General features: G+C 44.6%; 1 protein-coding gene across 1 annotated transcript in view; it reads right to left on the bottom strand.

Moving 5' to 3' along the window:
• The window catches only part of FLACC1 (flagellum associated containing coiled-coil domains 1), a 28,667-nt gene extending 17,362 nt beyond the window's left edge, over window positions 1-11,305 (bottom strand). Inside the window, exons 1-6 of the mRNA XM_066281063.1 lie at window positions 11,278-11,305; window positions 10,651-10,809; window positions 10,080-10,152; window positions 4,079-4,127; window positions 2,516-2,649; window positions 620-713 (exon numbers count right to left, since the gene is read on the bottom strand). Coding sequence (XP_066137160.1) covers window positions 620-713; window positions 2,516-2,649; window positions 4,079-4,127; window positions 10,080-10,152; window positions 10,651-10,762 — 462 coding nt within the window. The 5' untranslated portion in view covers window positions 10,763-10,809; window positions 11,278-11,305. The remainder of the gene's footprint in view (window positions 1-619; window positions 714-2,515; window positions 2,650-4,078; window positions 4,128-10,079; window positions 10,153-10,650; window positions 10,810-11,277) is intronic.
• Between the last annotated feature and the right edge of the window lie 2,821 nt (window positions 11,306-14,126).

Here is a 14,126-nt window from a genome sequence, read left to right as displayed (position 1 = left end):
CTAGAGCAGGGGTCCCCAAACTACGGCCCACGGGCCACATGCGGCCCCCTTAGGCCATTTATCCGGCCCCCGCCGCACTTCTGGAAGGGCACCTCTTTCATTGGTGGTCAGTGAGAGGAGCATAGTTCCCATTGAAATATTGGTCAGTTTGTTGATTTAAATTTACTTGTTCTTTATTTTAAATATTGTATTTGTTCCCATTTTGGTTTTTTACTTTAAAATAAGATATGTGCAGTGTGCATAGGAATTCGTTCATAGTTTTTTTTTTATAGTCCGGCCCTCCAATGGTCTGAGGGACAGTGAACTGGCCCCCTGTGTAAAAAGTTTGGGGACCCCTGACCTAGAGTGAAGAGAACAGTAGTGTTGAACATGCCCATGTTACCAGAACCAGAAACTGAGTTAGGCCTTGAGAAAGGACTTGAGTTCTTGCAATTATGGATGAGGATGGAGAGAGATATACTACTGGGTGACCGTGGTCCTATCTTCAGAGCTCTCACCTAGACAATGTGGCTCCCATGAGTCAAGTACTTGGCATTATGCCTGGCAGATAGCAGGTGATCTGAAAATCTTGGACTTTCCTGGACCCATAGAGATGCCAGCTGACTTAAGGATTACTCACCAATTTTTCCGTAGACTGGTGGTCCCTGTTCATTTGCTCTATTATCCCTGTCAGCTCTGAGATCTGCTCTTCTAGGTCAGTGATGATATCAGTCCTACTGGATAAGTAATTCTTCAATCAGCCACAGAGCTTCTATTTCATGCCAGTCATGCCCCTTCCTGAGCATGAGTGGCTGTGGCCTGGTGAGAGCTGAGCCATTTCCTGCCCCTGCTCCACCGTCACCAAGGTTGGTGAGAAGGGGGAGAAGGGTGGGGAGAAGGAATTTTGTAATAGGATGGTTGAGACTCAAATATGGCCTTTCGGGTAAGCTAGTCAGAACTAAGCAGGGTGGTTTGGTGGCCTTGAATAGAAGGGAAAGAGGAATATGTCAGAAATGTATTAGGGTTTGACCTTGATGTGGTAATGATAGTTGAAATGGAGGGGGGAATAGTTAAAAAAGTTAGGAAATGAGAAGGTGGGGAATAGTATTGATGTTGACAGTGGACCATAGACAAGGAATGGGTCAAAACTGGATGAGGCGGGGATTTAAGGGAGTGGCTTTCAGACTTGATAAAGGTTTTCTGTGCTTCTAGGTCTGGGACGTCTGTGCTGTCTAAGATTATTCAGCTCTATTTGGTTGAGCTGGGGTAAACAGGGTATTAGGCAGTGCTGTGTGAAGTACAGCAGAAAAGAGATCCTTGATTTGAGAGGCCGAGAAAACAAAAGGATGTTGGAGGAGAGGGCATCAAACTATGAGAAAGAAGGAAGGGTATGAGGAAGCTGAACAATTAGGGAACTCTTAACACGATCTTTGATATAAACAATACTCACAGCTTTACCAGGGAATAAAACAGGTATGGGCTATACTATTTTATTATGCCACAACTGGTGACAACTTCCTTACTGAGGCCAAGAGATGGTTGAGGGTGCTGGCTTGACTGTGGGTATATGGCCCATCTCTTCCCGCAGAGAGCTTTGGACGAGCAGGGCAAAGAAAACGAGGCCTGAATGTTTCCCTGGAGGGAAGACAGAGACTGGAGTTTGGTTTCTTTAGGCCAAGTCAGATCACAGTGACTCCATACATGGCCTCTCTCAACAGTGGGCTTATGTGTTCTTCAGCCTTATCCCCAGTGTGAATTTCTTCCCTAATGAAACCACTGCTAATAGCTTAGTTGTATCCTTTCTATACACTTACAAATAGGTAGGTGTGTGTGTATGTTCTGTTGTTATTGTTGGTTTTTTAGATTTCTGCTTTGAAAAAGTGATTTTCACAGCAATTCAAAGCTCAAAGAAGAGACACTTACTGGGAAGCTATTGCAATAATGCAGATAGGAAGTAAGAGATGGGGAAGGAGAAGGAATGAGAGATTTAGGAGGGAGAATGAAAAGGATGTGGCTTTACAGGGCACTGGAGGACAGAGGGTGGGTGGGGCTTGAATGATGGAGGATGACAGTGTACTCAACTGGGATGGAGTTAGGCCAGACTCTTCCTTGCTGCATCTGCCAGAGGCATGAACTGAGTGGTACCTTTGGACATAATGAAAAGGGGGTGCACACTTGGGCCTCCCAGAAACCTTGACTTTACTTTTAGTTCTCACCCAACAAATTTGGACTATTTTATGAATATTTATTTATTAGCTCATCACATTCAGGAAAAATCACTTTCCTTTAGTATGAATTACACTACACCCATTCATTCTCCAGAGCAGCTTGCCTGACTTGACCTTTATCCTGACCAGAATGGGACTGGAGCAGAGAGGTGGAGAGGATCAGGCTCAGGGCTGAGGCGTGAAGTGACCTGCGGTACCTCCATGGCAGGGACCCTGTGACTGGGAGTAGACATTAGAATCTTCCCCTTAAGGCCAGGCCCAGTCAGGCAGGGAGAGGTTTGAGCTGCATGTTGGTCCAAAGATATTACCTGGGAATTTTGACTTTGTCCATGATCTCTAACTTCGAACGCCTTTTCTTATCAAACATCTCATCTCCGAAGGTGACAGAAATCTGCTCCCTATTCTGAAAGAGGCGACAGTCAGGTGACACATCGATTACTTCCTGAATATCAAGGTGGAAAGTAAGATAATATTGCAGAGTGTTGAGATTCCTCCAAATCTACCAGTGCCCTACTCACATCTAGAAATGGAGACATGAGATGGGATTCCAGGGCCCAAGTCCTTCCTGTGCCTTCCCCAGGTTTCCACTCACTCATACTCTAGACTTCTTTACTGAGATTCAATCACAAGACTCAACTGGATCCTAGATGTTTCCATAGGCCTTTCGAGCTCAACATTTCTAAAACCTAACTACTGACAGCCACCCCCTACTCTACGCCCCAGTCTCGTTCCTCCTGTTGGTTCTCTATCATGTCCAGAGCCAGGAGGCAATGAAGCATTGTGGAAATCTCTCCATTTTCAGATTTAGACAGGCCTGAGTTTTAATCCTGACTCTGTCACCATAGTTCTACAACATCTCTGTGCCCCAGTATCCTCATCAGAAAATAAGGGGTTTCATGAGGATAAAACAAAATAACACATGAGAAAATGTCTAGCACAGTTGCAGAAAAATTTTTTTAGTCAGCTCCTCCTCTGTCCCTCACTAGATGCCAAGTCACAGATCTGGGCAGGGCAACCAGCCGTCATAAACCTGGATACAACTGTACCTTCTAGAGTTGTGCAGGACGCCCCTACAGGTCACAAGTCCTGCCACTGCCATCTCCTAAATGTATCTCATCCTCATCCTCTCCTCTCACACCCCTGCCCCGCCCCTGCCCAAGGCCACACCGTCTGTCTCTTTGGCTCTGGAGATAACTTCCCAGCGGCCTTCTCCACCTTCAGTCTGGCTCCCTAAGTTCATCATCCTCTCTACCTGGAAGGTTATGACAGTTTGGTTTATTTTTTCCCTGCCCATTAAGGGACTGCATGATTTTTTGAGGGGGTTGTGGGGGAGAAAGGAAAATAGATAAAAACAGAAAGTAGTAAAAAGCACCAATTATATCCCCCCAGAGGGTGTTTTTCTAAACTGTGAATCTTATCTGGTCGCATGCCTGTGTCAGACCCATAATGGCTCCCAGACACCAAAAGGATTGGGCCCAAACCTCAGGCAGCTGTCAGGGTCCTTCAGGTTTTGGTTCCCATCTCTCTCCAGTATGCTCTGCCCTGCCCCCCTCGGGTGTGCCGGTGGCTCCTCACCCAGCATTTGTGGATTCCCAAGTGTGGGAGAGGGTTTCCTGCATCTGAATATGAGCTGTTCCTGGCCTAAACAAGGCAGCAGAGAAGTAATTAAACACTCTCTCTGGAGTCTGGCTGAGCCGAGTTCAAGTCCTGATCCTGACACTTAGCCACACAATATATGCAGTAATTCCGTATCTCCTCATAGGATCATTGCAAAGATTCAATGAAATAAGTACATGTTAAAAGCCCCATGCCCACACACAGTAGGTACGCAATAACTGTTAATTCCACCATCTTTTTTCGTTTTTACTCACCGAAGGTAAATCTTTGCTCTCCTCTTGTTTTCCTAAGTGGCTTTTCACTCTGCAAGGGAAAGGCATGCTCAGAAGCAACCGGAGAACAAAGAGAATTTCCAAGCTCAGGAGCTGTGCCCTGACCCCACCACTCATCTGTAAAAAGTGACATTCCTGGGATGATCTCTGAGGCACCTTTCAGCTCTCAAAATATTATACTTTAGAAAATAGGGACTATTTAATGGACCAGGGATAATTGGTACACAGGTTGTGATAAAATGGCAGTAAAAAAGTGGGAAATCAAATACTAGTCTAATAGAAGAACCATGCCTAAAATAAGGGCCAAAGAGATTTGGAGTAAATAAAGACATAAAGGGCTCTCCTATGAGGATGGTGTATAATCTTAAATGCACACTTTTTTAGTGACATGTATGTTGTCTGCACCTCTCTTCGCATTTGCACAGAATTTGGTGTTCTATGACCCTGAAATTGCCAGTTAAGATAACTCAGGCTAGCAAAATGTTAGTTACTATTTTGAGATCATAATGAATTTTAGTTTTCAGGTACAGAAACATGAGTATAATATTAGATACACAAATATCAAGAGTATTCATAAGGCCCTGGTTAGATGGCCCAGTTGGTTAGAGCATTGTCCTGGAGCACAGAGGTTGCCAGTTCAATCCCTGGTCAGGGCACATACAGGACAAGATTGATGTTTCTGTCTCTCTCTCCCCCCACTTCCTCTCTCTAAAATCAATAAAATAAACAATTTTTAAAAGAGTATTCATAAGGAAGTTCACCTAGAAGGCTGAAAGGTAATTACCTTCTGATGTGCTGACATGAACAGGTAGGCCTAGGTATATGTTGCTAGGGTCTCTCCCCTTGGCCTCAGCATATACTCATGTACACACGTATGCACACCACTGGGGAATTACTGTGAAGAGAGAACTGAAACCTGCTCCAGAAGTTCTATTTCCTCGTGATCAAAGCAACCACAGCACCACTAAGGGTTGTGGAGTTGGTTACCAGGGTGGGCCTGGTCAGAGTCTACAGCTGACTCGGGATGTGCGGAGTGGTGTTGGGAGGACATTTCCTGGTGGAAGCACTTTTACTTGGTCAATAACCACTGGTCCGGTTTAGATCTCACATCTCCCACCCCCAGAGTGGGACCTTCAGAGAGGCACTGAGGACTCTCTTGAGAAAACCATTGTAAGATGCAGCTACTTTAGATGCAATCACCAACCTTTGATTTTAACTTTCACTGGCAAAAAAAAAAAAAAAATCTGTATGTTAAAAAACGGACGTAAGTGTACAATATATATACTGATAATGTGATGAAGCCCACATGTGATTTAAAAGATTTAAAACCATTTAAAATGCAACTTAATTCAAATCAGTCACATGCTCCCAATTCAACTATCCACAGTGACAATTTGATTTGTTTTCTCTGAATTTAGAAAAGCCTTGTGGGTGGACCACTAGGTTCCCTGAGTCGCTTTAAAAAGCTGACCGTGAATTTGAGTTTCTTTTTTTGCTGTTAGTATATCTCATTGAGCAAACTGAGACCTTCCACAGCATTGCATCAGCGTTAGCACTTCTGAAAGGGTCAGCGTGTAGCCACAAAGACATCCACTTCGTCAGATCATTTGTTTCTCTCATTGAAAAGTAAAAAATAGATCTAGAATGATTCATCTTTACTTTTTGTCCTTGTCAACCTGTTATCAGAATACTCCAATTACACTGACCAGATTTTGACTCTGTTGACATCAATCAAAGCACTTCACATTTTCTCACTTAATGAATTCAGTGAGTGGTTAATATACACAAACCACAGTGCTCTGTACCAAAAGAAATGAAATGAGAGGTGATATTTTCATTTAAGAGAGAAAAAGAGTCAAAATAATAATAATAATACTGAAAATAGAAGAAGAAAAGGAGTTAAGTGCCATAAAGAACTGCATACCAGAAGGTGTGGATTAGGATATCAAAATTTAGCATAGGGGCCTTGGTAGCTCCTGCTACCCCAATAATGCATTGTGCAGACCCAATTACTTGGAAATCAGATAACCCTGTATGGGTAAACCAATGGCCCCTTTCTCAGGAGAAACTCAGGGCAGCTGCTAGATTGGTACAAGAGCAGCTACAGCTTGGGCACATTGAACCAATAGCCCATGGAATACACTTCCATATTTTGATCTTGTCGCATCCTTGATTATCAAGGGGCATAGGTGACCCTTACAGCTTATAGGTTTTGAGCCTCAAAATTATTGTTGTTCCTTTTTTTCAAAGGATCAACAACAATGACTCTGGGAAACTTCCACTAAATGGCAAATTGCTTTTGCAAATCAATGGACAACTTTATACTGAAACAGTCAACTTAAAATCAGCTCAAAGACTAGAAATATATGCCATTATCATGGCTTTTCAGCATTTGCCATATTCCTCCTTTAATCTATATACAAACAGCAAATATTTACTTATGGTGTTTCCACTATAAAGACTGCTGTCTTAGGGACAACTGCTAATGAACTATTTCAGCAGTTCCTCCTTCTTTGAAGACTTGTATGTCAACATAGAGCTCCATGTTTTATAGGACAAACGAGACTAAGAGACATGGACAAGAGTGTGGTGGTTACGGGGGGTGGGGGAAGGGAAGGAGGGAGAAGGGAATGGGGAGGGGGAGGGGCACAAAGAAAACTAGATAGAAAGTGACAGAGGACAATCTGACTTTGGGTGATGGGTATGCAACATAATTGAATGACAAGATAACCTGGACATGTTATGTCCCACCAATGTATGGAATCATGCAGTTCTTGTTTTTTTCTGATTTACTTAGTTCACCCCATTAAAATTAATAAAACTTTATGTATATATATAAAAAAAAGAACTGCAGATAAAAATGATTTACTAATTGTGTCTCTTAGGGGTTGAGAGCACCCAGCTACTGCCATTTTTCAAGGCTCCTGATATAATAAAAAACAAAAACAATAACTCCAAGAATGGCTGAAACAGTGTCACAACAATTGAGTTATAGTTCACATTTAAGAATTAAAAGCTTTAGCCCTGGCCGGTTGGCTCAGCGGTAGAGCGTCGGCCTAGCGTGCGGAGGACCCGGGTTCGATTCCCGGCCAGGGCACACAGGAGAAGCGCCCATTTGCTTCTCCATCCCTCCGCCGCGCTTTCCTCTCTGTCTCTCTCTTCCTCTCCTGCAGCCAAGGCTCCATTGGAGCAAAGATGGCCCGGGCGCTGGGGATGGCTCTGTGGCCTCTGCCTCAGGCGCTAGAGTGGCTCTGGTCGCAACATGGCGACGCCCAGGATGGGCAGAGCATCGCCCCCTGGTGGGCAGAGCGTCGCCCCTGGTGGGCGTGCCGGGTGGATCCCGGTCGGGCGCATGCGGGAGTCTGTCTGACTGTCTCTCCCTGTTTCCAGCTTCAGAAAAATGAAAAAAAAAAAAAAAAAAAAGAATTAAAAGCTTTAACACAAAAAGCCTATTATATGTTTGCAAGAAAGTGATAGGATTTACAAAAAGGATGTAATTCAGAAAGTTGAGATGGCGTGTTTGAGGACTGAGGCCCATGGTAAAGGTTGACGCGTGAGCAGTTTCTTCCTGTCCCCATTTGAAGGTCGCGTCATGTCTCCTTGAGCTATTCCCAAGAGTGAGGCCGGGAGCCCCGGGCCTCCAGTGCCTGGCTGCTCCATCTCCCTTTCCCAGTGCTGTCTGGACAGACTTGAAGGCAGGCTGCCATGGAGACCCCAGGAGAGGCTACATTGACCAAGTGTGTCTTCTTTGAATTGGTCTTAGAAGACAGCATGTTTCAGGGAATAATTTGTTTTGAAAGATCTCACTGGAAAGTTATAAATATAATCAGCAGGTCTTTGACAGAGAATTTTTTAAATACTCACAAAGTGTTCCTCACTCGATTGCAAAGCCGGAGGAGAATAATGTTGGCAGGGCCTAACGTCGGCAGTAAGAGCAGGGGTGTGGGTGTTAGTGAGGTCTTTCCCAACAAGAGGCCTTGAGCTTGACCATTAAGACGGAAGTTAGATGAGCTCCAGGGTGAGATGGCCCCGGCGGGGCGCAGCAGGGTGCCAGCACACAGAAGGAACTGTTTCACTGACACAGGCATTCAGCGCATCCCTTTTTACGAATGGATCCAATTCCCCTCAGGCTTTGCCACCACCACTCCATGAGACAATTGCCTTCGTTGGCACCAAGATGCAGGCTAATAATCCAGCAGGACTCACCATATGCTGGGTGCAGGGCTCTACGTACCATATGCTGATGACTCTCAGATGTGTACCCACAGCCCAGACCTCTCCGACCAGTTTACCCAACAGCTTACTTGATACTGCCACTTGGCTATTAAGACATATCTTGAACTGCCTAAGCTCAATCCCCTATGTATGTGCACCTCCCACGGTCTTCCCCAATCACAGAAAATGGCAGCTCCATCCATCCTGTCACTCAGCCAAAAATCCTGAAGTCAGCTTCAACTCCTTTTGTTTTTACTTCCTACTTTATACCCATCCCATTAGCAGATTCTATGCTTCCTACTTTCAGAATATTGCTAGAATGTGACCACTTTTCACCGCTTCTACAGTTTCCACCAGGTTCAATCACCATCATTCCCTGCTGGGTCCCTGCAATTACATCATACCTGGCCTCCCTTGGCCTCCCCAAGGCTTGTGCTCTTGGCCACTGCAGTCCTCATTCTCAATGCAGTAGCCCAATTAGTCCGTTCAAAATGCAAGTAAATGGTAAAGTCCTTACAGTGGCCAGCAAACTTCACTGTATAAATTTCCTATTGCTGTTGTAACAAATTACTCTAAGGTTAGTGGCTTTAAACAATTCATTACCTTACAGTTTTAGAAATCAAAGTCTTCAGTAGGTTTCACTGGGCTGAAATCAAGGTGTTGGTAGGGCTGTGCTCCTCCTGGAGACTCTGGAGAAAGTGCGCTCCCTTGCCTTTCCTCTATCTTCAAAGCTAAGAACTGCACCACTCCAATCTCTGCTTCTATTGTCACATCTCCTTCTCTGAGGCTCTGACTTTCACATTCACATATAAGGACCTTGATGGTTACATGGGGCCCAGCTAGATAATCCAAGATAATCTGCCCATCTCAAACATAATTCCATCTTCAATCTTATTCCCCTCTAGCAAGTAAGAGAACATGGTCACATTTTCCAGCGATTAGAACATGGACATCTTTGAGGACCATTATTCTGCCATATTCTCCACCTCCGTTACCTGGCTGAGCTCAACTCCCACTGCTCTATCCTTAGTTCCTCCATTCCTGCCACACTGGCCTCTTCGCTTTCCTGGAAAGGGCCCGATTTGCCAAGCAAGCTCCTTCTCACAGCCCTTGTACTGCTCCCTCTGCCTGGAATAATTGTCCCAGATGTCAGTGTGGCTCTGGTTGTCCCCTTTACAGAGGATCTCTTCCTGATCGCCATACATAAAATAATAACTGCAAGTCCCAGGAGAGCACAGACTTTGTTGCGTTCACTGCTGTTTCCCATACCTGAAACAGTGCTTAGCAAATAATAGTTGCTCAATAAATATTTTCCAAATAAATGAAACACAAAGACTCATGCAAAGACATAAAGTAAGTTACATATCTAAGCTTATAAAATATGGCTAAAAGCTTAAATGTAAAAACAGAATTGCAATTTACAGGAAATCTTAGACACAAGAAAGTAATCAGTAAAAGGGTGAAACACCACCAATAGGAGGCTCTTGCCTGAGACAAGCATCAGGGATTGTGGAATTGTGCCCTTTCTAGGGCAGGAAACAGTGGTCAGCTGGGAGGTCATCTGTAGAGGTTTGGAAAGCTGTGGGTGCAGGATCTATAGGTAGGACCTAGGTTTGGTGGAAATCATGGCGGGTTCTGGCAATTCTCTGACATTCCCGGCAGCAATTAGTTCAAGTTAGGTAGGCATGTGAGGCCATGGAGGGAGACTGTTTCATTCGCATCCCTCAAACTCAAACCATTCCCACCCTATAGACATGCAAATACATACTTTGGGGAGACAACAGGTTTTCCTGTTGGTTGGACATAGTTTTGTTTTTTTGAATTTGGAGGAGGGAAGAGTTAGCCTGAAAGGAAAAAAAATAAATAGCAAAAGAGAGAGAACTGGAAGTTCAGAAACCTGTTTATGGATTGCCAGATTAGGCAGATCTTCACAGTGACCCAGAATTGGAATATGCGGGCTGGCAACCTCAGGCCGAATGCCTTGACACTTGTTCACTGTCCTAGGCGGTCCCTGGCTTGGCAACACAGCTTGTCCCCCAATTCCCAAAGCTCTTGGTCCCATATGGAGGGTCTACTGCCATGGGGCCCTTTGGTTGGAAGACCCCCTTCCTCTGCCCATCTAGCTGAGATGTCCTCATTTAAAATGACACTAAGCCTAGGCCGGACTGGCAAGAGCAACATGCAGCTAGCAGCCTGGCAGGGAAGGTCTTGCAAAGCTAGGCTTTCTGGCCCTCTTGTGATTTTTGCTACCACATTGTTTTTGGAAATCTTGTGAGAGAAAGAGGGCTGCAATGGACCTCAAGTCTTCAGGCCTTAGTCCATTCCAAGTCACCCTTACTTGGGTTTCCCTGTGCAGGTCTTTCGTGGTGGATGAGGGGTCTTGATTGGCTTCTGTGGCCCCAAGTTCCAGGGGTCCCAGCAAGTGCAGTAGATGAGAAGGTTGGGGTACATGGCAGGAGGTCTGGGGCTGTCATGGCTGCTAGGTCCGGAGGCCCTTGCTGAAATGGGGAAAAAACAGCAGAGAGTTACACCATTCAGCGTCAAAGCAACAATACTTAGAGACAAATTGGGAAGCCTCACAGCACAGATCGTAGATTCTGGAAGCTGTTTCTATGGTACAGGATCTTGACTATAGACTCACATCTCACTCCTTGTCACCCAATAGGCTTGACTTGAAAGCAATTTAAAATTTGATTTGCCATAACTGAGCACTTCCTGTGAGCCAGGCACTCAGTAAGTGATTGATTATTCCTATCCCAATTTTACAGATGAGAACACTGAGGCTTAGAGAGGTTGTGGAGGTAGCAAGCTGCAGAGTCGGGAACAGACGGAATTCTGCTTGGCTCCTAAACCCTTGCTCTCCCATCAGGCCACACTAGCTGTCACTGAAGTAAAGAGAAATCCCTACAGCAGGTCCTGCACAAAACTTTGTGGAAAATTAGCTCTGTCACTCAAATTAAACTCACCTGCCCGAATTACAGTCAAAACTCTTCCTTCTTGGCTCCATAAAAAGAAAAACAAAAATCCCTATTATGAAAGTTTGCATGAAAGACAACTACCAGATAAACATGATCACACTTGACCACACTTGTTTATTACCTTTTTTTTTCTAGATCCCCAATAAAATGAGTGCTGGATTAAAAAGGGTTTAAAATCATAAGAACAAAGAGAGTAGGAGAGGAGACAGTATTGCACAAGTGACAAAAATGTACATTTGGCACAGCACCTTCCTCACCTAGCACACCACAGGAAGCTACAGCCTACGTGCCCACCAAGTGGGTATGAACCAGAAGGAACCAAATCTCATGTAAAAGGCCCCAAAAGACTCAGAGCTTGGAACTGGTAGATAATCTAATGATACAGATCTGTTCACCAGATCTGTTGGAGCCTGTGGTAGGTCAAATAACGCTCCTTCCCTCAAAATATGTCCATGTTCTAATCCCTGGAACCTGTGAATATGTTACTCTTTTGTGTCAAAGGAGCTTTACATCTATGATTAAGTTAAGGATTTTGAGATGGGGAGATTATCTGGATTATTAGTGTGAGCCCAATGTTAATGCAAGCATCCTTATAAAAGGAAGGTGGGAGGGTCAGAGTTAGAAAATGGTCAGGTAGGAGTGATCAAGAAAGGGTTCATAATCCAAGGAAAGTGGGAAAGCTTTAGAAGCTGAAAAAGGCAAGCAAATGATTCTCCCATAGAGCTTGCGGAAGGAACACAGTCTCACAGTCTTGCCCACACCTTGATTTTAGCCCAGTGAGATGCATTTCCAGAGTACTGATCTCAGAACTGTAAGATAATAAATTGGTGTTTTAAGCCACTAAATTTGTGGTAATTTATCACAGAGCATTTGTAATAATTTTTTTAAAAACCACAGAAAATTTAGGGGAACTTTTGCAATAGAAACATATTTATAGAAACCTAAGAAAATAAAAATTGCATAATTACTCCAGGTTAAAAAAGATGATATAAAAAAGCAAACATAATCATAGTAAGGTATATTTATGTAAACACTTAATATTGATTTAACCAAAAAGTAAACTGTGACTACAATTGGGGGGAGGGCAATAGAGGGAGAATGAGTAAGTGTTGAATCCTCATCTACCATAGCAGGAAGTCAATAGTGAATGTCTAAAACTGAAAGATTAACAAATTATTTAGAAGTGTGAAGTATTTAGTTCCAAAAGAAATAGCTAAAAAAGTTGAAAATAATTACCTTTAGGGAGCCTCTAGAGTCTAGACAGTGTACTGAGGAGCAGAACTAAGAAGGGAAGGGGGGCAGAAATTGTAACTTTTCATTAATGACTTTTAACACAATTCGATTTTTAAATGACGTCAGAGAATAATTGATAAAAATTAAAACTAACACACACACACAAACAAAAACAAAAAGGACTTACGAGAGCCATGAGACCAACAGAAAGATTACAAGGCTAGCAGATTCAACTCAAGTTTCTAAGCCAGTGACTGGTTTCCAATAGCTCACTGGAATGAATTTGCTTAAGAATCAGATGAAAAATAAAACAGATCTTATTTTCCAACATGACTGATTCCTTTTTTTTAATTCAGTGAGAGTAGGGGGAGGCAGAGACAGACTCCTGCAGGCACCCCTCCTGGGCTCCTCCCCATAAGCCCAGTAGGGGGCCATGCTCTGTTGCTCAGCAACCCAGCTCTTCTTAGCACCTGAGGTGAGGACATGGAGCCATCCTCAGCACTGGGGGCCAACTCACTCCAATTGAGCCATGGCTGCAGAAAGGGGACAAAGAGTGTGTGAGAGAGAGAAGTGAGAGGGGGAGGGGTGAAGAAGGATGGGCACTTCTCCTGTGTGCCCTGAACAGGAATCAAACCGGAACATCCACAAGCCTTGCAAGGCTCGACCACTAAGCCAACTGGCCAAGGCCATGTGACTGATTCCTGAGAAACCCAGTTATGTGGTCTAATGACTTTTAGTGCTAAGAGACCTTAACATTAAATATATACATTTTACAGATGAGGAAACGGACTCGGGGCCATGAAGTGACTCTGGGACACCCGTACATACGCACTCAATAGCAGAAAAACTGATAGCTCCTGCTGTGAGTACCATGCTGGGAGATACTGAACACTTGCACCTTGCCCTCAGAAAGTGGGCACGTACTAGAGCAGTAGTCTAAAAGGGAACTGAGTGAGCTATCGAGCCAGGGCAAGAGACAAGGCCCTGAAGAAAGGCAGACTGTGCAGGAGGGGCTGGCCAGAGGTCTGGGACCAGGGCATGGTGTGAAGAAGAGATTAGGGATAGAAAGGAGGCCAGGAGGCTGGGTTAAGAGCAAGGACCTAAAGACCAGGTGACTGGCCTCCATATCTAGCTGTTTGTACTCCCCTGCACTTGGGGCTCTGGTCAGGAGAGCTCAGAGAGATGATGAGGTCAGGGAAGAAGATGGGGTGGAACAGCCCAGGTGTGAAAACAATGCCACAGGGGCTAGAATAAGGTGAAAATTCGAAAGGAGAGGAGACTACAGCAGCAGCAAGACAGTCAGTAGCTCTGCTTCTGTTTAGGATCTTGTATCTCTTCCTTGGGACAGGGGTCAGTCTTGAGGCGGCAGTGGGAGGCTGAGTCAGGCCGGCCCAGCAGCTAAGTGCCGTCCCTATTCCGTTTCTCGCCTGCCCATCTGGACTGTGCCGTCCTTGAAGGCCTGGACTTCACCACGTCATTCTCTGTGCCTGGCACCGCGGCTTGTCCACAATGAGTGTTCGATCCATATTTGTTGCTGGACTAATAAACTGAGTTACTGTAACCACAGGGAGAAACAGATCTCAACAGGGAGAAACAGATCCACA

This window comes from Saccopteryx bilineata, chromosome 5, assembly GCF_036850765.1.
Source record: "Saccopteryx bilineata isolate mSacBil1 chromosome 5, mSacBil1_pri_phased_curated, whole genome shotgun sequence".
Taxonomy (NCBI): Eukaryota; Metazoa; Chordata; class Mammalia; order Chiroptera; family Emballonuridae; genus Saccopteryx; species Saccopteryx bilineata.
Note: the sequence above shows the minus strand (reverse complement) of the source record. Positions and strands in the feature narration are given on the sequence as shown.